Source organism: Corvus moneduloides, chromosome 1 (assembly GCF_009650955.1).
Source record: "Corvus moneduloides isolate bCorMon1 chromosome 1, bCorMon1.pri, whole genome shotgun sequence".
NCBI classification, from domain to species: Eukaryota; Metazoa; Chordata; class Aves; order Passeriformes; family Corvidae; genus Corvus; species Corvus moneduloides.
The window spans coordinates 162089855-162113908 of NC_045476.1; the positions used below are offsets into that span (position 1 = coordinate 162089855).

The 24054-nt window shown below is 39.2% G+C and overlaps 1 protein-coding gene across 10 annotated transcripts in view; it reads right to left on the bottom strand.

The window, feature by feature from the left end:
* TRAPPC9 (trafficking protein particle complex 9) overlaps positions 1-24054 on the bottom strand; it is a 480517-nt gene that overhangs the window by 391108 nt on the left and 65355 nt on the right. For all 10 annotated transcript variants that reach the window (XR_004244481.1, XM_032134195.1, XM_032134121.1 and 7 more), the window contains 3 exons: positions 23202-23362; positions 16101-16253; positions 6714-6838 (listed from right to left, as the gene is read on the bottom strand). Coding sequence is in view for 9 of the 10 variants with exons in the window: in XM_032134195.1 (XP_031990086.1) it covers positions 6714-6838; positions 16101-16253; positions 23202-23362 (439 nt within the window). In the remaining variant the exon portion in view is untranslated. The remainder of the gene's footprint in view (positions 1-6713; positions 6839-16100; positions 16254-23201; positions 23363-24054) is intronic.

The window sequence follows — 24054 nt, forward strand, 5'->3', positions numbered from 1 at the left end:
AAGCCTGGTTTACCCATAAACAGCAAATGTGGAGCTTGCTGTGATGATGATCCTGTCGTTTCCCTCAGTGAAACGAAGTTGGTAAAGCAGATTCTGAGGTGCCCTTTCCAAAATGCCTTGGCATCAATTACAGCCATCACATTCTGCACTTCCCATTTCTTCTGAGCAAAACTACCACATTTGACCTACTCTTCTGAAGTCCCCACAGTGATAAATTACTAAACTTCATTCTCTTTCTCATAGTCCCAGAGAAGGCAGCTATTAAAAATGCCACTTCTAGCTACAGAGAACATTCGCAGTCTAAAGATTCTACTTTTTTTTAATCAAGATGCTCTTTATCTCCTTTGGCCAGCTGCCCAAAAATCAGAACAAAACTCCAACCCTTACTACGATCTGCCTCTGTGACTGAGGAATTGAAAACACTTCAACAAAAAAAGTTACTTGAAATACTAAGAAACTGAACTTGCTTGCAGATTTAGTTATTCTCAAATGCAGAGAAAAGCCTATGGCACAGTGTTTATCACAGCCTGCAGTAAAGCTGTTCTTCATTACTTGTCAATGCACTGAGTTTTGTGGGTAAAACACCATAGAAAATTATTAAATCAGTAAAATTTATGGAATTTCAAAAAAGTTCCATTGAACATTTGGCAAGAAAATATTATCATATGCAGGATGAGCAATCTTTAGGCAAAAATGCAGCATGAGGCTGAAACCAACTTCAGCAGCCAATGTCTGGATCTGCAACACGAACAGTGTAAATGTACACAGGTAAGAAACAAGTAAATAAGGCACCTGAAATAAAGAGTGGTCTTTGATCCAAACCCTGTGCCTGACCTACCTCATCTGTTCTCATTAAAAGAGGAAAACTAAACATGCAAGAACTTGCAAGTGCAAAATTAATGTTTAAAACCCCAAGGGGATTTGGAATTTGTGACACCTGACCATGGGGCACACAGCAGGTTACATTCTGAGAGCTCCAGGCTGCAAGGGCTCTCTGACCTCTGGAAGAACACTGTGAGAAAATTTATCATCCAATGCAAGCAGAGAATTCAGAAAACATCTCCATTTCTAATTATTCTTAAAATTTCTTACAGAGCTGACAACTTTCACCACCCTGTTCCAGATGTTTGTTCCAACCCTCCCTCTGCTTCAAGTTTCCAGCTCAGCAGGTCTTCCCATGAGCCCATCTATACTATTTCTCCATTATTCTAACCCAGGCAACTTCCCCTCCTTTTCTCCCCTCACTTTCTATACAGTCAACCCCCTCCTACAAAAGCCAACCTCAGTATTAAGTTTTGCTTTCTCATCATAATGTCATTATGGATGTGACCACCTCCAGCTGTTCACATAAGCTCTGTTTATTGTGTTGGTGTCAACTTCAATTTTTCTTTGTTCATCTTTAGACAAGAAAGAGAGGTGAAGTGTGGTTTATACAGGAGATTGCACCTGCAGCTGCTCCTGATGAGAGATTGTTTGGGTATAAAGCAGGGTATCATCACTTGTTTTCCGAGTGACAATGAAGAAAGTCCACAGAAACAGCGCTTTTGACAGGCAGGGAGTGAATCTATCCAAAATTTTCTATTAGTACTTTATAAAACTTTTAACTCTTCTTTCATGTCAAATAAAATGGGAAAAATAGCAAGTTCTGAAACATATTGCATTGAAATTGCAGATACTACTATGGTAATATTGAATATAAAACACCAGACAAGCTGAATGAATTGAATTTATCCAAACCCAAGGGGTAGTAGAGTTTTTTCCACCTCTGGCTCTAAAGAATAGCTTTAGTAAAACATTTTCTTAGTGTTCTGAATTACAGCCCTCTCTAGGGCACAACAGCCTGTTCCTTTCTTGACGGAACAATTCACAAAAGAAGAGAGGAAGAGGACTGGTGAGCAGAAATTGTGTGGAATATTCAACTATTTATATAACCCAAGGGAAGGTAAGCAATGCTGAACTGGTCAGGGAAGGAAATGTTGAAATCATTTAGACCCAGAAAGGCTTCAAAAATTGCCAGCTTTCATCTAGATCCAGATCATAATCAAATTTTGCCAGACAGGTACCAACTGCCAAAAATCATCTCTCCCTTGTTTTTGCAGAATGGCTCTATTTTTATAATCCACTTTATCTCAAAGAAAACTACAATTCTTGGCCAGGAAGGCAAGAAAAAAACACTTTGCTGACCAGGGAAAAGGTTGATGTGGCTCATGGCTCCAATTGGAGCAGGCTTCAGGAAATGTGAGTGGCTTTCTGGCACTCATATCACAAATGTCAATTATAAAAAATAATGCATTATTTTGATAAAAATCAGATTTGGAAGTGAAAGAGCTTTGTTTACTTTTTATCTTCTCTTCTACCATCTTGAAAGTTATTAGGGAAACAAGAGATAGAAGCATAAGACTTGACATGTTTAACACTGAGGGAGAACTCAGGGCCATGAAATTTTACAATCATAGTACTGAATTCCAAGTTAGGACAGTGTGGAAGTAGAACATCTAAACTGGGCTATATATTTGTGCCTAAGATCTCATTCCTATATTCACATTTATTCAATAAAAAGGAATCTAAATTTCAGTTGTATTCTATAGATTCAACATCCACACTAACTTCAGCAGCACCCAAAATTATTTAAAAATTAAACAACAGAAAAATCCCACTTGTTCTGTTTAAGGGCTTAAAACTTAGAATAGATGTAAGGCTTATGAGTAAAAGGAGTTAGAGCTTGAAGTATCAACAGTATAAAGTTTATCCCTATTAGCAGCACACTTTCAAATAGAAGAGTAAAGCCTGAGAACTGAATAGGAAAAAATCCAATTAAGGCCTGTATCTCATCTTAATACACTGCTGACTAAATCAGAAAAGATACATTAAGACAGTGTGTTAAATTAAATTAGCTCTACATACTGTATTTTAACACTTCCTACCATTTACTGATAGTGCAGGAACAGAGCAGTTTTATGAGAGTCCTTAAATCTCTCCAGCTTCTGCAGCTGAATCTCCAGAGTTACAGCTCACATTCAGGATGCTGAGGGAAATTCTCCTGAACAAACAAGTCTCAAAACAAATAAAGAAGTCAGCCAAATCCCTTATAAATTATAAACCAGCCCTGTCTGCCAAGCAACTGGCCGGCAAGCACTGGGTGTCTTTAACAGCTTAAACCAAGGTTTTAAAAAACTCACAATATGCTTTCAAAGTTTTCATGACCCAGCTAAAAGAGTTGTCCATTTCAACTTTTCATTTGGGTCAGACAGATCTCTAAAGCTCAAGTCCATTTGGAATATGGAGTGAAGTGCCAGCGTGTTTCTTCCATCACTGACAAGAACTAGACTACACCACATAATCTCAGCTTCCAAGCATGACAAGCAGTGCAGAATTCCCTAGGTTAAAACTGATACTGTGTTTGCTGAGAGATTATGACATCTGGTTAAATTTCTCACTGCAGCTTCTGCATTAAGACACAGAATTGTTTAATATCTCTAAACGCACTGCAGTGTTACTCAAAAAGTAACAGATTCAGCCTCCAAACTGACATTTGCACACCAGTATCACCACAGCAATGCAGAGAGAAGCAGGGTAACTCATCCTTTCATGCAGATACACCCTAGAACAACCAAGGAGTTTAGACACGGCTCAGCACAACTACCCAGCACTGAACAGCAGAAAAGAGTATCTGAACATACTATTACACTGTGAGATCCTATTCAGCTTGAGGGTATAAGCAAGCTTTATGATGAGGTCATAAAGCAATTTTTACACTGAATTTATGAGCTCATTGTAACAGTCATTTCCAGAAGCCAGTGACCGGTTTATTAGGAGAGAGCCTGCAGCAAAATTGGAAACAGAGATTGCAGAGAAGCTTGACTGCAATATCCAAGACTGAAGCACAAAAATTGTAAGGCAAACAAGTAGGGAGGGAAGGTTTAAGTATGAGGCTTATAAATATCTGAACAAGGACATTTCAGAATCAGCAATATGAGAAACATTGATTTACATTCACTTTCATTTGCAGATATTCACTTTTATTTGAAGATGAGCTTATGCACAGCATGCAGGATTGAAAAATAACCACTACTCCTGAATATTCACATCAGACACCTATTGTTAAATCATGAATAAAGTGACAGCAGAGTGTTTTCACCACACATACAAATTGTTTAAGATCCATCTTGCTTCTTAACTTAAAAACTCCCACTTGCTTCTTACATTAGTCCTTGTCAAACCACTCTAATTGGAACAACTATAAACCAAATGTAACCCAGCACTCATCCCGAACTGCACCGTGAGGGACAAACCAACAGCCCACAAAATTGTTCTGCTGCCACAGGGAGAAACCCAAGGATCTTTTAACGAGGTTCTAGGGAACTCAAAAAGGTTCATAAATACCAAATATTTTGAGACTCAGTATCAAAGGGAACCTGGGACCATCTCTTGTGTGAAGATCCCAGCTTGTTCCATTTCAGACAGTGATGTCTGAGCAAAAGCATTTGACAATAAACATAATTCATGTACTCAAAGACACTCAGCCTAAAACAGAGAGAGTCAAATCCAAAACCACAGCAAATTTCTCAAAACTCAGCCAAGAAAACTGGACCACAGCACATTCTAATTGTATCTCTAAATGCTTAATTGACTGGATTGTTTACAGTAACTCCCTGATGCTATGGTTTGGAACTTATCTCGCTTTCATTTTAAGCTACTGGTGGTTCTTACACTGCTTCCTACTAAAGAGCAGTGCCAAAACAGAGAGAAGTCACAAGCAGAAATAACGTGTGTTACAGAGAAAGAGTGAATGTACAAAGCTGGATAAACTTTGTTATCACAGAATGACCACCAGTCAGAGGTAATGCAGTCAGCTGAACAGGCAAATGCATCTCCTCAGTTACAACAGGTAATTTTTTCTGGTCATTTGCCCACTACCCTCTATGTCTCTCCATGTACACAGAGACTTATGTGGATAGTCCAGTGAATCAAAAAACATTTCTAAGACAGCTCTAAACAGTTTTGAGCTCCATAGGCATTTTTAATCCAAGCAGATCAAATTACTGGTTTATAGTAGTTTATAGTAGTATTCCTGGGACAAACTCCAGTCACACTACAGATTCTGTACAGCAGTCATACACAGCAGGCTCAGGACACAGAAACATCTACTCAGCAAAGAACCCTTTGATGCTGTTGGAATGTGTATTCTCTACTCAACATAGTTTTGATCATCTGAATGGTTCTTCCATCACAAAATACCAATTAAATCAAAATTCATCCCATAAACCTGGCAACAGGATCCAGCATGTGCCTTCCCATCACACTGTTTTGCTACACACTGTTAAAAACCAAGTTTCTGCTTCACAGCCCTCCAACATCATTGTAATATTATCACACAGATCATTGGGAACCTGCAAGTTCTTGGTTGCCAGGACAACTGATTGACAAGTAAAAAGTGCACCAAAATGCTTTTTTCTTCATGTATTTGGTGCAAAATTCTGCATTTCCAGATTTTTAATCCTATGTTGAAGTAACACTCCCCTTGCTGCCTTGACTCAGAGGTGTCTACAGGTCAGACACTCTACACAAAGTTCTGAACTTGAAAATTAATGCTGGACATTTTATTCACTTAAATAGCAAATTATTTCCTCAGTCATACTGATTTATAAACAATTAGGAAACACACTGCTATGTCATGAAATACAAAGGCTTTAGTAATTTTTTAACACCTTTCCTATGCTGCAATCATGTTTTCTGTGCTGCAGAATCAACTGATGACGAATTAGCAGTGCTAATGGTCCAAAAGAAACACACTTAGAAATTAACATTTTCACCTGTTTCTTGCTCAGATAGAATTGTGAATATTCTCGCTGTGAAGGAAGCAAATTCACAGGCAAAGCAAGTCACTGAGAAAAGCAGAGCCTGTGTTTGCTTCCCAGCCAAACACATGCGAGGCCAAATATTGCACTGTACAACACTTGCTCTAATTCCTGATGGGATGAGCTGATGCAGAACACGGATCCGTGGAGGGAATGTATCAAATACTGCACACAACACAACATTCACCAAAGCCTGGGAAGAGACCAATGAAGTGCTGCAGTCCATATTTTTACAAAATATTTTTACATATTTTTTCTTATTTTCATCTTAAATTATTTCTTCTTCAAATCTGGCTATTATGAAGCTAAACTTATTTCATACTCAAAACAACTTTACACCTTCAACAGGTAAGATCTGCCACAAAAAAGCAAAGAGAAGCTTTGTCCAGGGCAGACTCTTGGTAAGCCAAGTGCAGCTTCCACCTACACAACTGTTCTTCCACCCTGCTACTTTTATTTACTTTTCCTTTGACTCTCTCAACTATTCTGTTTTATTACTTTATGCACACCACTAAAAAAAACCTCACTGCAAGAAAGCCAAGAGTTCATAGAGAAGCACCTTCCTACAGAGTAAATAGCATGAGAAAGCACCACGAGGTGAGCTGAGAGCTCCCCCAGTACACCACAGTGATAACCAACTCTGCACTTTCCACTGTTAGCCTGATCTTTCTTCATCTTCTTTGTTTGTTGGCTCTAATATAACAATGCAAACACAGAACATCAAGCTGTGCTAAAGGAAACCAAAGGGAAATATTTATGAGAGAAGGAAACCTTTGTTTTTTAATCACACAACAAACCATAGCACAGTACAGCGAAAAACCACAGGATTTACTTATTCTGATGTCATTCCCTTACCTTGACGTGACTGAAATCACCAACTTTGCTGCTTTCTTGGGGATTAAGAGGTTTGGTCTCCACTCTTGGTTTGACAACCTGCCGGAAAGGACTGGAGAGTGGGAGTCCACTGACACTGATTCCATCTGGAACAGAGAATAAACTGAATTACTTTGCTTATCTAATGCTATCCTTTGTTCCAATTAATTTACATCTGTATTATCAAAGGGAGAGAAAAGACACAAAAAATAATAGTAACCTTTTATACAAAAAGACAAAACAAAAGACAAAGATTATTTGGCTGTTTCTCCCAGGACACCAAAAAAATGGAACTTGACCACACCAAAAATTCGGTGAAGATCACAGGGAAGGATGGCAACTGCATTTGAAATATCACAACAGAGATGTCAGAGTTAATAATGTAAAATTAATTTTAACATTTACATTGTGGATTTCCATGACAGTAACCCTATCAGCTCCTTAGGATCTTTAATTTCTGGTATGAGGATTTCTTTTTCAAGCATATATTGTGGAAAATGACAGAAAATAGAGATGGCACATTTTGTACAGCTTCTGATATAAAAATAAATAAAATAGTTCTCATTTATAAAGGAGGTAAAATGGAAACTTAAGATTTCCATTGTAAGAGTCAACAAAAAAGCTTAAGAAATACCCTGATAGGAATCCCCAGTTTGGTGTTTACTCCCAGTCTGGGTACTAGGCACATAGGATGGCAGCAAGATACAACAGAACAACTTAATAGTGTCTGTTACTGCCAAAAAGCTGTAACTTTAAGGTAAATAAATGCACCACAGCATATTTGGGGTTCTCAGCCCAACCAAGGCTACATTCTCAGCACAAACTTAAAATGTGTGAAAATTACTGCTGAATCAAAAAAAGAAGAACAAGAAAATTAAAATAATTAGGCTGTAACATACAGTAAAACTATATTCAGTATTTATTATTATTTAGATTTACATCCAAAGAAGAGCAGGACTTTGTTCCTTGATGCTGTGCAGAGCAACTGCAATCCACAAACAACAATTCAATACAAGCAAGATCTCATGTACAGCAGCAGACACATACAGCTGAACGCATGGGAAACACCAAAGTGTTACACAAAACCCAAACATATTTCCTAAATTGCTCCTATGAAATCTGGACATGTTGAGGAGATGTTCCTCAAAAGAAGAAACCATAAGAATGAGATGGAACATGAAAGGGGTTTTGCTTCATTAAACTTCACAGGTGTCCAAATGAGAAAACAAAGGGAAAATTCCCACATTCCCTTACTGGCAACTCCCTTCACTAACTACTTCTAAAATGCACCTTAGCACTGAATAAATATCCTCTTGTATCAGTTCCTGGGGGAGAGCAGGACAGGCAGGTGAGAGTACCCTGCCCGTGGCAATGCAGCAGGCCCATGAATGAGACAAAACACAGGAATAAATACAGAACTACATTTGACCACAGGCTTTGAAAGCCACTCTTTCAAAATGAAAATTAGACGTTTTAATTGAGGAAAAATATTCTTCTCCAACTGATAAATGATTTTCACTAGTTCTATATTTAGAACAAAAACTGACACTGACTGGTGCATAAAATTACAAATTAAAACATGAAAAGAGCCAAGTATGAAAATCTGCATGGCATTAATCAGATTTTCCATGTTTTATATGGCATGAGCTTTCTTTTCTTTGAGAGAGGAATAGATAATACCTAAAACAACATCACAGACATACAACTAATGCCTTTCTTAATTATTTTATTCTTTAAAACCCCATTTCATTTTTGTTTTCTGTGGTGGGGGGGAAGAAAAGACAATAGTTTAAAACTTTTCTCTGGGAAGAAGAGATTTTTTTAATCTCTAAATTGTATCTGAAAACTGAGGTTTTCTAGGAAAGGAGGCATCAGGATGAAAGGGAAGTCCAAGGTAACTTGTAGTGGTTGAACTTTCTGTCTCAAGTCTGTGTCACTCTCACAGAGCCAGTGCCAGGCATTTTGTTATGCTGCAAATGACTCAGCCCTTCACAGCCTGGACTGCTCAAGTCAACTTCTCTTCCAGAGGACAAAAAAAAAGTCACGTTCTGCTGAAAACAATTTATTTTTTTAATTATTTTGGTTTTTCTATTCTTTGACCAGGCAGCAATGGTGGAAAGACCTTGCCCATCTTCTCTGCAATACATTAGTCACAAGAGGGGAAATCCTGCTAAAAACCCTGGTAGGCTTCAGAACTTAATGATGGCAGGAGAAAACTGAGCATCAATGAAGCAGTTCTCCAGAAGTTTTACATTACTGATACTTATCTTTTTTGATATTTCCTATGTTTTATTTTCTCTCATGAAGTTTAAAGAGATGAAGATGCTAAATCCTCCATAGTTTTGTCAATCCCTACTGTCAAACAGCCTGAGCAGCCTTGTACTATAAAAATTGTCTTTCTACTTTGTCCAGAAATTTTCCTAATTTCAACAATCCACATTGAATATTTCCATGGTAACAGCATATGACCAACACTTTTTCCATGGTAACTGCAAAAACACAGCTTGCCTTTCTAACATCCCAGTCACTGCTGTCACAACAGAGCAAAATCTCTTACCAGCATTTCCTCTCTCCTCTCAAATGTTAAGTAAATTGTCAATTTAGCTTCATTAGCCACTTTCCCAGCAACACTGCACAGAAGAATCCCACACAATTTCTTATTTGAATGAGGTAAAGTGCATTCAGGGAGTTAAACCCGTAGATTTACAACATGGTAACTGAGCACTGAAGGAAGAGGTGGCATGGGACAGCTCCTGTCCTGTCCTGTGCAAGGATCACTGGCCTGATCCAGGGGACAAAAATGGATACACTTTCCAACAGGTATATCACAGCTATGGAAGTCTCAAACTCCACAGCAAGGAAACATTTATAAACTGTCCCACTGACAGCAGGGCATCAGAGAGGTCTGGATTCTGAGGCAGTGCCCAGGCAAATCGATGTCACACGGGATGGAAACACTGGAAGATTTCAGCCTGAAGTGCTCCTTCTTTCCAGGAGAATTTCATACAATCCAACAGCAGTGCAGATCTGCTTCCTGCAGCTTCCTGAACAGTAGCACAGGGACCCCAAGAGGGGCAGGAGGAGGAGGAATCCCAGAATCATTTAGGTTGGAAAAGGCCTCAGAGATCATTGAGTCCAACCTACAACAGAACACCACCACATCAACCAGACAAGAGCACGGAGTGCCACGTTCAGTCTTTCCAGAAACACCTCCAGGGATGGTGACTCCACCACGTTCCTGAGCAGCCCATTCCAGGGAGAGCAGGAGGGCCTGCTGGCCCAGAGCAGGGATCCCCCTCGCAGCCCAGGGATGTTTCCTGGGGGATTGTGCCCCTCTGCTCTGCTCTGGTGAGGTCCCACCTGGAGTGCTGCATCCAGCTCTGGGGCTCCCAACATCAGAAGGACGTGGAGCTGCTGGACCAAGTCCAGAGGAGGCATCAAAGATGATCCAAGGGCTGGGACACCTCTGCTCTGGCAACAGGCTGGGAGAGCTGGGGCTGTGCAGCCTGGAGAAGAGAAGTCTCTGCAGAAAACTTAGAGCCCCTTGCAGTGCCTAAAAGGGGTCCAAGAGAGCTGGAGAGGGAGTTTTTGCAAGGCTGTGGAGTGACAGGACAAGGAGGGGTGGCATCAAACTGACAGGGAGAAGTTCTTTACCCAGAGGGTGGTAAGGCCCTGGCACAGGTTGCCAAGAGAATCTGTGGATGCCCCATCCCTGGAAATGTTCAAGGTCAGGTTGGACAGGGCTCGGAGCAACCTGAGATAGTGGAAGGTGTCCCTGCCCATGGCAGAGGGTTGGAATGAGATGAGCTTTAAGGTCCCCTCCTATCCAAACCATTCTATGATGCTGTGTCATAGAATCCTAGAGGTTTTGGAAAGTACACAGCTTGATCATAACATATGAAAGCTAAATGCCACCTCAACCCATTTGTTTATTTTGTCAATCCTTCCCTGATTGAAATTTCAAAACAAAACCCTCTTGGTATGCAACATCTCATAAGAACACTGTAATAGCTTTAAAGTACTTTAAACATGTGGAAAAATAGAAAAAAAACAACTCAAGACAGGAGACAGACTCTGCTTGCTGAACTTGAATGCCTTTTTTTTCCTTAGAAAAAGAACTGTATTCTTATGAAGTGGTCAGAATTCCAGAAACTTGCTGTGTGCAGCAACAAAGAGTAGAATAACACCAGAATACAGTTTGAGGCAATATAATCCCCTTCACCCTTCACACTTCAGGCGGGCACTGAGATGCAGCTCCTTCCCTCTCACAAGAACATGCTCAAGACTGTCAAAGGAGGGACCCCAGGTAGCAGCACTCCAGGCAAAGTTCCTGGGAATGCATCAGCTCTCTGGCTCCCAGGAGCAGGGCACAGATGACATGTACCAGACTTGAGCACTTCTTTGAAACCCCACTACCTTTGAAGACAATAATTAACAATAACAAATGCACTGTAAGAAAGGATTTATGTCCTGAGGTTGCTGAACTGAACTAAAATTGGGAGATAAATTTACAATAAGGGTGAATGCAATGAAAGAGAACAAACGAAGTGTAAAGAAATTCCTAATAAACACTAGAGATTATTTATGCAGATTACATTAGATGCTAAAATAAAATCCTCAGCAAAGGAACAGCATAACAGGATGGCAGGTTTATTAGCCTGTATGTGCCAATAACCAATTTACTGTTATTTGCCTCATGTCTGTCTTAGAGATTTACATTGTAAAGATTTGGGGTCTGAAACACCAGTCCCTCTGTGTATTTGTCTGGTGGCTGGTACAACTGGTATAGGCTGAAGTACTATGGCACTTATATACTGTTAAAAAAATCCCACCCTATATTAGTCAAATCATGAGACAAGATTATTTATCTATCTTAAAGGCAGTTGGAAGATTATCCTCTGTAATTATCTTCTGTAGCTACTGAAGCTGGAATTCAATAATAATTCTGTATGAGAAGTTCTCAAAAAGTTAAGAATATTTTTTGAAGTTACATAGTGATGAATTTATGGAGGACACAGAAGCATTTGTATTTAAAAAAAATTGAACAGAAGGAAAAAACTCATTTACTCATTTTAACAGTACAAGCAACCTGACATCTTCAAACTACAGAGACAAAAAAACTTCTTAGAAATGAAGTCACTTCAAAAGAATACTCGGAATGATTAAGTGTTTCAAAGGCTACCAAGCAGAGTAACATGGAAATGATAATACTCTGAGGAGTATTATCTCTGAGGACATCTCTGAGGACCCCATCATCAGTGATACCATTATCCTAATAAAGTCCTCCAGGCTACTTTCTTGAAAGACCTGTCAAGTGCACATTTAAATTCCAAACCAAGTTTCATTCCAACAAAAAAAAAAAAAAGCTTTGTCATGCTTTTATACACTATGTAAGTGCAGGGACATTTTGAAGTAGATAAAATCTGACCATTTCAGCAGAAAAACAACAAAGTGAGTATGAAATATACACTGGTCTTGCAAAACAATGTTAAAAATATTCAAGATTAGTGCTTCTAGAAATATGCTATTATTTCTCTGCAACCTTTCCCCCCCCCCCCAGAGAAGGGAAGGAGAGACTTAAGGCATAGATTTGCTTCTCTCTCAACATGTAATTAATTAGTTCCTTTGATGAGTTTATGAATTTAAATATTCTCACACTTGTCTTTAGGTTCCCTATACAGGGAATAAATGAACATTAACATTCTACATAATGAAGTACTCCTTGTAAATTAATTCATTAACTTTGCAAAACACTGTCCCCACGTAACAGGAGCTTTTTTAAAATCCTCAAACAACTCACCGTGTACCTTATAGTCCAGAAAGAGCAGCTATTGTTCTTACCCCATTCAGTGTCAGGGGAAGGCTGAATTTCAGAAATTACAGTGTAATAGCTGGAAAGGGGAATTCATTATGCTCATAATGTGAGTATCCTGTTGACCTTTTTAGTCACCTTAACAGGTGACAGAGACCTCACTGCTTCAGCTCCTTACAGCTGGCTGTACTGGGCAGATTGAGGGCTTCCCCCTGCCTCACTCAGTGTAGCTACCCCAGAATAAAATTAAATACCCACACTGACCTTCCTGGCCAGAGAGCCAAGGACGTGCAGAGAAGGAACCCTGCACCATCCAGCTGAGGATCAAGAGATCCAAAATTTTGCTAGAATTTGCAGCAAACACATGTTCTGCATGGATCTCCCAAATCCTGGTCAACTGACTTTAAGACATGGAATCACAGAATTGTTAAGGTTGGAAAAAACCTCCAAGATCATCATGTCCAACTCTCAACCCAGCACCACCTTCATGTTCACCACTAAACCATGTCCCCAAGTGCCACATCCATACATTTTTTTGGAACACTTTTCAGGGAGTGATTCCACCACCACTCTGGGCAGTCTGTTCCAATGTTTTCCAAACATTTCAGTGAAGAAATGTTTCCTAATATCCAATCTAAACATCCCCTGGTGCAACTTGAGCCCATTTCTTCTCATTTTGTCTTTTGTTGCACAGGAGAAAACACCCAATAAAATACCAAAATTCAGCATAAATAAATGGGGAAAAAAATCCTAAACTTATACATGTGGTAAGAGGCTCTCAGCATATCATTTCTGTTGAGAAGCAAGATCATGGAGCTATGGTTCAGATATTCATGAATCTCCCAAATCAATGCTCAGCAACAGTCAAAAAAGCAAATGATAAATGGTGCATTACCTCATGATTATAAGGAAAGTAATATAAACCAAAATAAAGAGCACCATTAGGTCATAGATCACCTTTCAAAGAGTGTGTACGGCCTCCCTCAAACATACAGAACTGAGAGTTCAAAGAGACAAGGCTGGCATGTGCAACAGTTTCCATAACAGGGACAACTAAGCCAGGTAGAAGTCTCCAGTCTGCTGTGACAGTACCCTGGGGAAATGCATCAAATCGCTGCAGGAACCATCTTTGGAAGATGTCCTGTTACGTCTCTCATGCAATACAAAAACCTGTACACACAAGGACACCAGTAAGTGCAAAGCTGCTAAAAATTAATTTGGCTGTGACTTTTCTTGCCACGGCACATTGTAAAGTGCTGACAGGAAGAATGAAGAATTTTAGGAAAGAGAAACCCACTAAAGATGACTAACAGTGCCTAAAACCAGAGAAACCATATTCAGCCCTGGAAGCTCCTGAGCTAACAACAGTTGGAGGCCAAAAGCCTAGAGGAAAACAGAAGTATGTGCACAATTTTTCTTGTATTGTCCCACTGAAATCTGCTCTCAGCCACTGTCACAGTTAGGATATTGGACTGGATAGTCAGTGATCTGATCCTGTACAGCCACTCGTGGTTTTGCTTCCTTTAATCTAGAAACACACCCAACATTTTTCTCTGTGAGACAGCACAGCATCAACACACATCAGCCAATTCTGATTGATAACTTGGTTTACTTTCCAATTGGATGAACATGTATCATCAGAAACATCAGTAATTTATTCCTTCTGCACCATGTCCTGATTACAAACAGCACAAAAGGGAACAATTCCAGCAGCAAATGAAAAGACATGAAAGTAAAAATTGCCCTACCAAAGACATTACTTTTAAGACAAAAGTATTTTGATCATCACTGTAAATGTGGTTGGTCTTCAAAAGAAAAAGGTACCACAGCTACCCTATGATTAAAAGCCATGTCATAGTTGCCATTGATTTTTCTAGCTCTTTACTCTTCTTCCCATCAGGCTCCTACCTGACTCTTTGGAAAGTACAGCATTTGTGAAGTTAAAAGCAATACATAAAAAATAAAGTAGCAACTAAATAGTCAATATACTTAGCATCTCTAATAACACTTTCAAAGGACACAGAGTACACAGCACCCACAGATACCAAAGTTCCAACAAAGCACTAATGGATCCTACTCCTTTATCACTGAATGAGGAAAGGCTGAATTGCTTCCAGGCTCCAGTTACACAATTTTCCGGAGAAGCAGGAAGCAGAAATGGTAAGGTAAAAATGTTTTTCAAAGATTTTGTTCATCTGTGGTCCTGTAAGAGTTGGATAAAGGTAAACAACAGAGGCTGAAATCCAAATCCCAAATCCCACAACTGTTCAGTATCCATACCAAGAAGTATGTTATCTTTATCTCCTACAGAATATTTTGGATTTATGTTATTTTGTCTGAAAAGCTCCTAGACAAGTGCAGCTTCAGAGCTTTTTGGACACTGGGAAAATGAAATGTTATATATATGTGTGTTTATGTATCTATATATACATATCTATAGTCTACATAATTTCACTTGCTATCAAGGGCATTTCTCAAAGTCTCAATTCCCAAGCACCTGTGTTTTCACAATATCAGGGTGTGCTCTTCCTTCACTATCAGCATTTTCAGCAAGTTCTAAATTGAACCTTAGTATAGCAACACTGTAGGGTTTGTGCAGTTAAGTCTTAAAATATTTTTAAAGTACCTTTATATTTTATATTAGGGAGGTTTCAAAACCAAAATCTTTCAATCATTACTAACAATTACTATAATTTTTGTCTACATGCATTTGCAAGGTAACTCGCAGAAATCATTCCTATTCAACCTGAATAAGCTCTGCATGTAATTTTGTTGTATTTTTTTCCATACTGAAAGACTACTTATAATGGTAATGCATCCCTGCAAGTGAGTACTGGGGAAAAATTCAAATAACAGAGAGTTTTTAATACAGGAATATATTGTTTTGTCAAGTTAATTTAATCAGTGTAAACATAGCAGACAAACGAAAAAATTACTGAGTAATTACTCCAGCAAGACTGTGTGTTTATCATAAAAAGGGAATCCTTATTACAAGTTACCTGGTACTTGTAATTCCAAATAATTCTAATAGAAGCAAACACTGCAGCTTCCTTTTATTCAAAATAAGTTTAAACAGAAGAGACTTTCTCTGCAGTACAAATATTAGGGGGATTATGCCTTAAATTTCAGTCTGTCACTTTAGGCAAAACTGCACTCAGCAATCTTTCAGAATTCTGCAGTCCTGGATAATTAAATAATCAACTCAATGCTATTTTTCTTTAAACCCCACTAATGTTTGTGAATTATTTTTCTTTACCTTCATAAGGTAAGGATACAAAGAGATACCACAGAAACACTGTCAAAAAACATTTTAACAGATACCATGGCAAGGTCTCATGATGGGGAAGTTGGGTGAGACTCTCATGCCCACAGCTGTCTCAAAAATTCACCCTTCAATCTGTAGAGCTCAGCCAAGGGTTGTCTTTGCTTTACAAGACACAAATATTCAAACACGCAGCCACATCACAAATCAGTTTAACACAAATGGCACAGCAGTTAGAAAAGTGTTTCCAGCAGCACATACAACCCTCCTAAACAAGGAGAAATGAAAAACTCACCATCACTGAGATCCTGAAGAAGGTTTTCTTGGCATGAAAAGTCCAGCTTCACTTTAATGTTTACAGTAAATGTTGCAATCTTTCCAGGTTTTAGAGGAAACTGGCAGAGGGTGTCTTCTAGATTCCAACTCAAGAAATCTCCATACAGCTTCTCTGTATCAAAGTAAGTAAATATTTCATGAGCATAAGCCCTGCATTAAGGAAATTTCAGTTTTGAACTGCTGTAGAGAGGATGAACCAATTTGTCATGTCCTGTTTAAAATCTAAAATATTCAGAATTAAGGTATTAAAAAATAATGTAATGTAACACTAGAAGGATAGAGAAGTTACTGGATACTGACACTGACCTGGAATCATACAGATCACAAAGCTCAAAATACGAATTTAAGTGAAGAAGACCACTACCAGAAGAAAAAAAAATTGCACAATAGGCAGCATTAAATATAAACTTTAAATATAGCCTGCAGGGGTTCTAAAAGTTCATGTAGTTTTGAATCTTACACAACTCAGCTCAGGAGGTGTCACATGAATGCAAAGCACTTTTCATCAAAATACACCAAACTTAATCAGTTGGAATTCTGAAACAGCTGTAACATCATTATTCAGTTATTTATTGAGTAATGGAGAAGGCAATGAAGACTACTGGCTTTCATCTTTTTATAAAGTCCTTCCTTAAAGCTGAGAAGCAGCTTTTTACTAGAGCCAAACATTAAGGATGCTGCCAGACAGGATTATTCTGTGACAGAAGAAAATTTGTTTAATATATTATTTATCATTGGTTCATATGAGATAGGGGATCTGTAAGTCCTCCCTCATAAGCCTGACATGCCAGAAAATAAAACAAGAGAAAAAAAAAACCCCAGAATTTACTGTTCATCTATACTGGGTCTTCAGTTCTGGCCAGGGTCAACCCACCCCATCCCTAAATTGATTCATATATGCAACGATACCATGCAAAGTACTACAAGAAAGTCTATTGATACATAAAATAAAAGTGACTGTTTGACTGGGAGAGTCCTAAAAATACATCAATCTATTACAGCAATGTATGTTATCTCCAAAGTATATTGGAGAATTCTTCTAAAAGCTCATTTAAACACTATTTGAGCACAGCTTTGCATAACAGGGACCACTGAAAGTCACACAGTTCATCTCTACATCCTCCCAGGCTACTTGGGAAGAGCAAGGTAATTAAAATCCGCTGGGATTTCAGCACCTTTCCAAAACCATCATCTAAGATCCACATGTGAGGGGACAGGGTGGGCAGACTGCCTCTACAACTAAACCTGGAATAAAGGATCTTTCAAAAACAGCAATCAGAATTCCAGATTATGTCCAAATCATGTTGATTTGCACAGAAACTTTTGGTTTCCTTTTCTAGGGAAGGAGAAAACCAGGAGAATGTTTTTTCCATTAACTTCTACCTAAACAATAACAGCTTTGCCTGAAATATATTCTTCTCACAGACCACCAGGTGTTGTGTTGTCTTTCCCCATCAAATCAATAGTACAGATTTCTTCATAAACACGAAGATGAGGTAAAAATAAAAAATCCTCCCAATAATTGTTTCCTTAAAGTCACCTCCACCTCATCCAATGATTTAGCTGGAACCATATCACCATTCTGATTATTTTCTTCTACTTTCAAGAAAAAAAGTATGGCAATCTCTATCCCCTTTTCCTAACAAGTGAAAATCCAATATGCTAAAGGAATGTTTTCCCTCAGTGTAAACAAAGAAGGACTTATCCCAAGCAGTGGAGCACCAAACTGTTTCCAAAACATGTTTTCATTAAGTATGAGATTTATTTGAAGACATTACAAGTGAAAAGACTTTTGAAGTGAGAATAGCCCTTGCAGATATTTTCTAATTAACACTAGTAATTACAATACAAGATCTAAATGCTTGAGCTAAAAGTTACGCTGTAGAGAGACACCTAATTTATATTTATCTGACACTGTTTATAGTTTAACAATGTTGACCCTGTTCAGTAATCACTGTTACAGTGGATTATACTCTGGCTTCAGACCTTTCAGTTCAGTGGAAGGCTAATCTGGGGCAAGCCTGCATTCAGGTCTTTCTCGAGTCCAAAATCTGCATTTAGCAAACATCTGAAGTTAAAAGCAACTGCTATCAGGAGTTGTAAATAGCAACCTGTTTCATCATTTTACTGGATACTAAATCACTAAAATCCTAACAAATATCATGTAAAAGCTTACCCAGAAACCAACTTTGGGTTATCCCAGGCCAATCTAACTTTTAACAGATTTTAAGGTCTGCCAAAGAAAAAATCCATTCTGACATTTTGCATAGAGAAACTTGATAGAAAACTCTTTTGAGATCACAAGAACCTCAGTTCTTTTCAATCTTAAATCCCCTGGTAAAACTGGCTTTTTGCTATAGTTTATTTTATAAACTCAAAATAACTATCAGTTCTAAATGCACAGGCATTGGCATTCATACATTTTGACTTCTCCTAGACCTGGTAGATAGAAATGAACCTGCAGGACTTGTTACGTTCTTTACAATGTCATAACACACTAAGAAGAAAAAAAAAGTTATTGCACAGAAGTAATTGTGCTCAGAGAGATGAGAATATGTGAGAGGAACGACTCTGCAGACACCAAAGGTCAGTGGAGAAGGAGGGGCAGGAGATGCTCCAGGTGCCAGAGCTGAGGTTCCCCTGCACTCCAGGGAGGAGCCAGGGGAAGGACTCCTCCCCCTGAACAGCAGCAGGAATGTGTGATGAACTGACCATAACCCCCATCTCCACCTCCCAGTGGCACTGTGCAAGGAGATGGAAAATCTGGGAAAGAGGGGTGGAGGGGGGAGGTGTTTTTAGGATATATTTTATATCTTATTATCCCATCCAATTTTGTTAGCAATAGAATTCAATTAATATCCCCAAGTTGAGTCTGTTGTGTCTGTGACAGTAATCAGTACGTGATTTCTCCTGGGCTTTAACTCATGAGACTTTCATTATATTTTTGCCCCCTGGCCATTTGTGGAGGGGAGTGACAGAGCAGCTTTGATGGGTGTCTGGCATCCAGCCAGGATCAATCCACCACAAAAACCCAACTCCAATTTGAAAGAATTTACAAAGTTTTCTTTAGCTAAAAAAAAGGTAAATAGATCTAGTCCTGGGTATTCACACTTCTTCCTGAACCTCAGAGTAGATTTTTCATTTGTGGTCTAGCAGATGTGTTCAAAGGCCATGGGAAGAATACAGCTGGACAGCTGAACCTGTTTCTCTATGTTTAAATTCCAGAGGTCAGTCACTTCTAGGAAAGATCAATGAGGATTTGGTTCATCATCCGGGTTCATTCAGTTTGTGTAGCTGGGCTCACCACTTGTGCTAAGATTGCCTGATGGGCTCTTCTCAAGCCTCAAGTTCAAAAACAGTGGATTTTGAGTGGATCAAATAGCTGGTTTATCAAAGCCTTTGGACTGCACTCCCTCAACTGAGATATAACAAGCTTCTAACAAGAGCTGACTGCAGCCAAAGGGTGGGAAGGCATCCAGCTCTGCACAGGTCATCTTTCCAAAAAAAGGATTAACTGTCTGACCTGGTGAGGGACAGTGTAAGGTGACACAGAGTTGGCCCTGACAGTATGGACATGTGATGTCCAACCTACAGATGCTACAGCCTGGCTCAGGGGTGCAGTGAGACACTAAAAGCCATGACAGACGTGTCTATTGTGGCAGCATGACAAGTCCCTCTTGCTGAGCTGCCTCAGGATCTGTTCCACAACACACGGCTGCTGAAGGACTCGAAAACCCTGTGATGCCCTTTATGAACTGCACAGAGGGGGTTCAAGTTCTTACTTATCTAAGGGCCAGAGTGGAAAACCCAAAGAGCTGCACCTGAGAGTGACAGAGGAGAGGAAGTAAGGGAAGGCAAGTGGGAAAGTCTTACCTCCAGAGGTTCTCATTAACATGACACCACTCAAAACAATGCCAGAGAAGTTGGCTTCCTCAAGGAAAGTGACTGGCTATAAATGCTAACATAACAAGGGAGGGGGGTCAGGTCACTGCACTGCAACAGCAAATCCCATCCAGTAATTCCAACAGCAATAAAAAAGATAATGTTTGCCATTTACAATACTCATCTTTGTGCTAAAAGCTGTGGCTCCAGACACAGAAAGTAGGGAAATGGGTCAGGCAGGCAGCAGCTGCAAGAGATTCACAAGCAACTGCCAAGACAAAAAGAACCAAAGGAAATCAGGTGAAACAAAGGTTGACTGAAAGCTCTGTGTATTTGGCTGAAATGGGACAACAGCTTCTCACAGGCTCCTGAGCTGACAGGCAAGCTGTGGTCAGGCAGATGAAGGTGACCACCAGCTTTTAAGGAGACCTTGAGCAGTTTGAACAGGCACATTTCAGTGAGGAATAGTACAGAACAACCAGAGACAACTTCTTAATACACTATGGATAGTTCATAAGCACCTGCATATCCTCTCACCTTGATGCGTAACACCAAGAGTTTGTGATGCTGTTTGAGATGGTTTAATGTCATGCCTTCATGAGTTCCATGCACGTATTCACGGACCAAACAGAGCTGCTGACATTACAAAACTTTAGTTCCCCGTTGACCACCACAAGCCCATGTCACTGTACCACCACTCCATCCCTATGCATTTGTTTAAATTTATGGTCGTAACTAAAATGGAAGAGACTTAAAATGAAAAAAAGCAAAGGTCCATCCCCAACACAAAAAAGACATGCTGGACCTGTTGACATGAGAGACCTGTTGGAAAAAGTCCAGAGGAGGCCACTAAGTTGATCACAGCACCTCTGCTACGAAGACAGGCTGAGAGAGTTGCAGTTGCTCATCCTGGCGAAAAGAAGGCCCTGGGTAGATCTTAGAGCCCCATCCAGTGCCTAAAGGGGCTCCAAGAGAGCTGGAGAGGGACTTTGGACAGGGCATGTAGTGACAGAACAAAGGGGAACGGCTTCAAACTGACAGAGGGCAGGATTAGCTTAGGTATCGGGAAGAAATTCTTTACTGTGAGGCCCTGGCACAGGGTGTCCAGAGAGGTTGTGGACTCCCCATCGCTTGAACTGTTCAAGAATCGGCTGGATGGAGCTCTGAGCAATCTGGAATAGTAGAAGGTATCCCTGCCCATGGCAGGAGAATTGGAACTCCGAGGTCTTTAAGGTCCCTTCCCACCCAAACCATTCAGTGATTGATTCTATGACACTTTGCAACACCTCCATGCAATCACATTTGAAATAACATAATTACTGCATGCTTAATGTAGACCATTAGCTCCTCTTGCATGGGCAGTCTTTTCCAGTGCTTTACATTGTTTCCACAGCACAGTCATGTAAAAAGTCACACTTAATTTAAGTTGGGTTTTTTTCATCCAGTAACAGCTCATCTCAAGCACACAGTTCCAAATACAGGGGTGCATTTCACTTCTGTGAGATGGTGCAAGAAACTGAACATTCTGCCTGACAGGACCCTGGATCACCTTAAGTTCTGCTTTCAAAAGAAGGTTAAGATGATTTCCAGAGGTCTCTGCCCACACAGACATTTCTGATTGCATGATTCTGATGGCACAGTTCTCACACTGTCAGAACAAATATCATTCAGTGCCTCTCAAAACTCATTCCTTTTTTTTTCTGAGATGGGGATTTAAGTTGCATTTTTTGAGCATGCATGCTTATAGCTTACTCATCAGAAATCTTCCTTTTTCTGATAGACAGTTATCATGCCTAATAACATCTGAAACACTGTCAGCTACACAAAGGGACTTCGTTGTAAGCATCTTCTATAGAGAAAGAAAATACAGGATGAATTACAATTAAAAGTTTTACTGAACTTAGAGGCGAGTCTATCAACTCTTTTCCTTTTCCCCCACTGTTTTTAACAGAAGTTATCATGGAGAGATGGTGGTTTTAAAGCTGACATAAGTCTCTCTTTCAACACTATGAACCCATTAACTGTGTAATGTTACATACAAGAATTCTGATTTACATGTGATTCACAGGCCCATATATTCAACCATTTAATACATTTCATTCCATCAATGTTTCCATTTCACCTGAATGCTGTATTTGGCCTCTCCATTTCATACATACAGCCCCTGGCCCAGGAGGAGCATGTTGGAATTTCTGAAATACGAAGAGTAAGTCATCATATGTTTCAACTCCTAAAATTATTCCAGGTAACAAGTCTCAGACCGAAAATCTATTTTGAGATGATTGGCAACTCCTATTCTCTGATGTTGTGGAAAGGGGGGGATACTCTCTTATAAAAAAATTCTGAGCTTGAATACTGAAATGAACAGAAATCACAACGTATCACACTGCATTTTAATGCTCTGACACTGACAGAATAAAACCTGCAATAAAGTAAGGTATTTCTACTGTCAGTAAAGATTATGCTGCTTGTCACCTGCAGTTCTTCTGCTAAGATCATTTTCATAACAATGCCTCAGAGGACAAACCAAAAAAAAAAAAAAATCACAAAACAAAAGCAGGATTCATCTATCAGACAACTTTTTAATACTAACATGGCCAGAGTATTTCAAGAGAATTAAGTGTACACAGGGGATGTGCTGTATTTCTTCCAGAGCTTCAATTATTCTTTTAACTCACAATAGCTTATTTTATTTATTGCTTTGTCTTTTAAAGTCTTCTCTCCATTTTTTTTCCTACTGCTCACTGAGTAGATAGAAACAGGTTTATTTAATTCCACTCCCTCAAGTAGGACAACATTACTGCTAATAGTAATTTATTTAATGAACTAATCAGCATATTTAGACATAAGGAGAAAATAATTTAGACCCAAGATTCTTCCTCTTTACAAGTAATTGCCTCAGGATTTTTTCCCAAGTAACACTGAAATTAGATCTAGATTTCCGAAAAGCAGGTGACCCTTAACACACAGATGATTCTACAATTCCTTTCATCTCTCTACACTTTTACATTCATTCCTATATTCCTACAATAAAATCAAACTGAATTATTTCAGCTCTGTAACAGGGACTATGATATTTATTCTAAACTGACCTAAAAGAAGTATAACACAAATAATCTCCCTTTTAACAGAGAAGAAGTCAGCATGATTATTTCCAAATATAAATCAGCATACACACCCTTGGTGACTGTTTTTGCTGTCACCTCCAGTTTCTCCAACGGTTCTGTTCCAATATTTTCTAATTTAATGATGAGCTGCTGGGTCTCTCCATTGTACAGCTGGACAGACACGTTAGTGGAGATTTCATCCCCTGAAGAAGGCTGAAGTGTATGAGCAGACCTACAAAATGTGACAAACAAAGTATTATGATGAAAATGTTAAAAGCCTGTCCAGGTTACTGTATTCACTGTTCTTGGAAGACTCAGAAACTTCTGCTGAAGATACCAGATACCATTTTCCATTCCTATTTTTTAGACCCATTGAGGACAAAAATTAATAATTTATGCATAAGACAAGTCAGATTTCAAACAATACAAAATATATATTCTAACTCTGAAAGCTTGTTAAACTACTTGTAAAAACTGTAAGAAAGGGAAAAGGTAAAAGAAAATCAAGAGCAGGTCATTACAATGAGCAGGTTTAGTGGACAGTGCAGGGCATAAACCTCAGGGCAGTGGATCCTGGGAAAAATTCCCTGTGTGAAACGTGAAACAAGGACTAGAAATGAACTCTTTGGAGCATGAATGAGGGAAGGAGGTTGCAGAACAAGACAGATGGGCAGAGGTTCCATTCCTGACTGTATTTTCTGTGCTAATGCAGAGTGGTCAGAAAGCATCAAGGATACAAGGACAAAAGTTACTGAGATTAATGACCAATAATTCCACTTCTTTTTGCAGGTATTCCTGCCATCCTTCCCTTTGATCCTGTCTTTCCTTACCACACGACAAGCAGCCTCCACAAACAGGAGCAGATTTCAGTCTTTCAGAACAGATCTGTGATGAGGACTTCAAACCAGTATTTTTTGATCATAC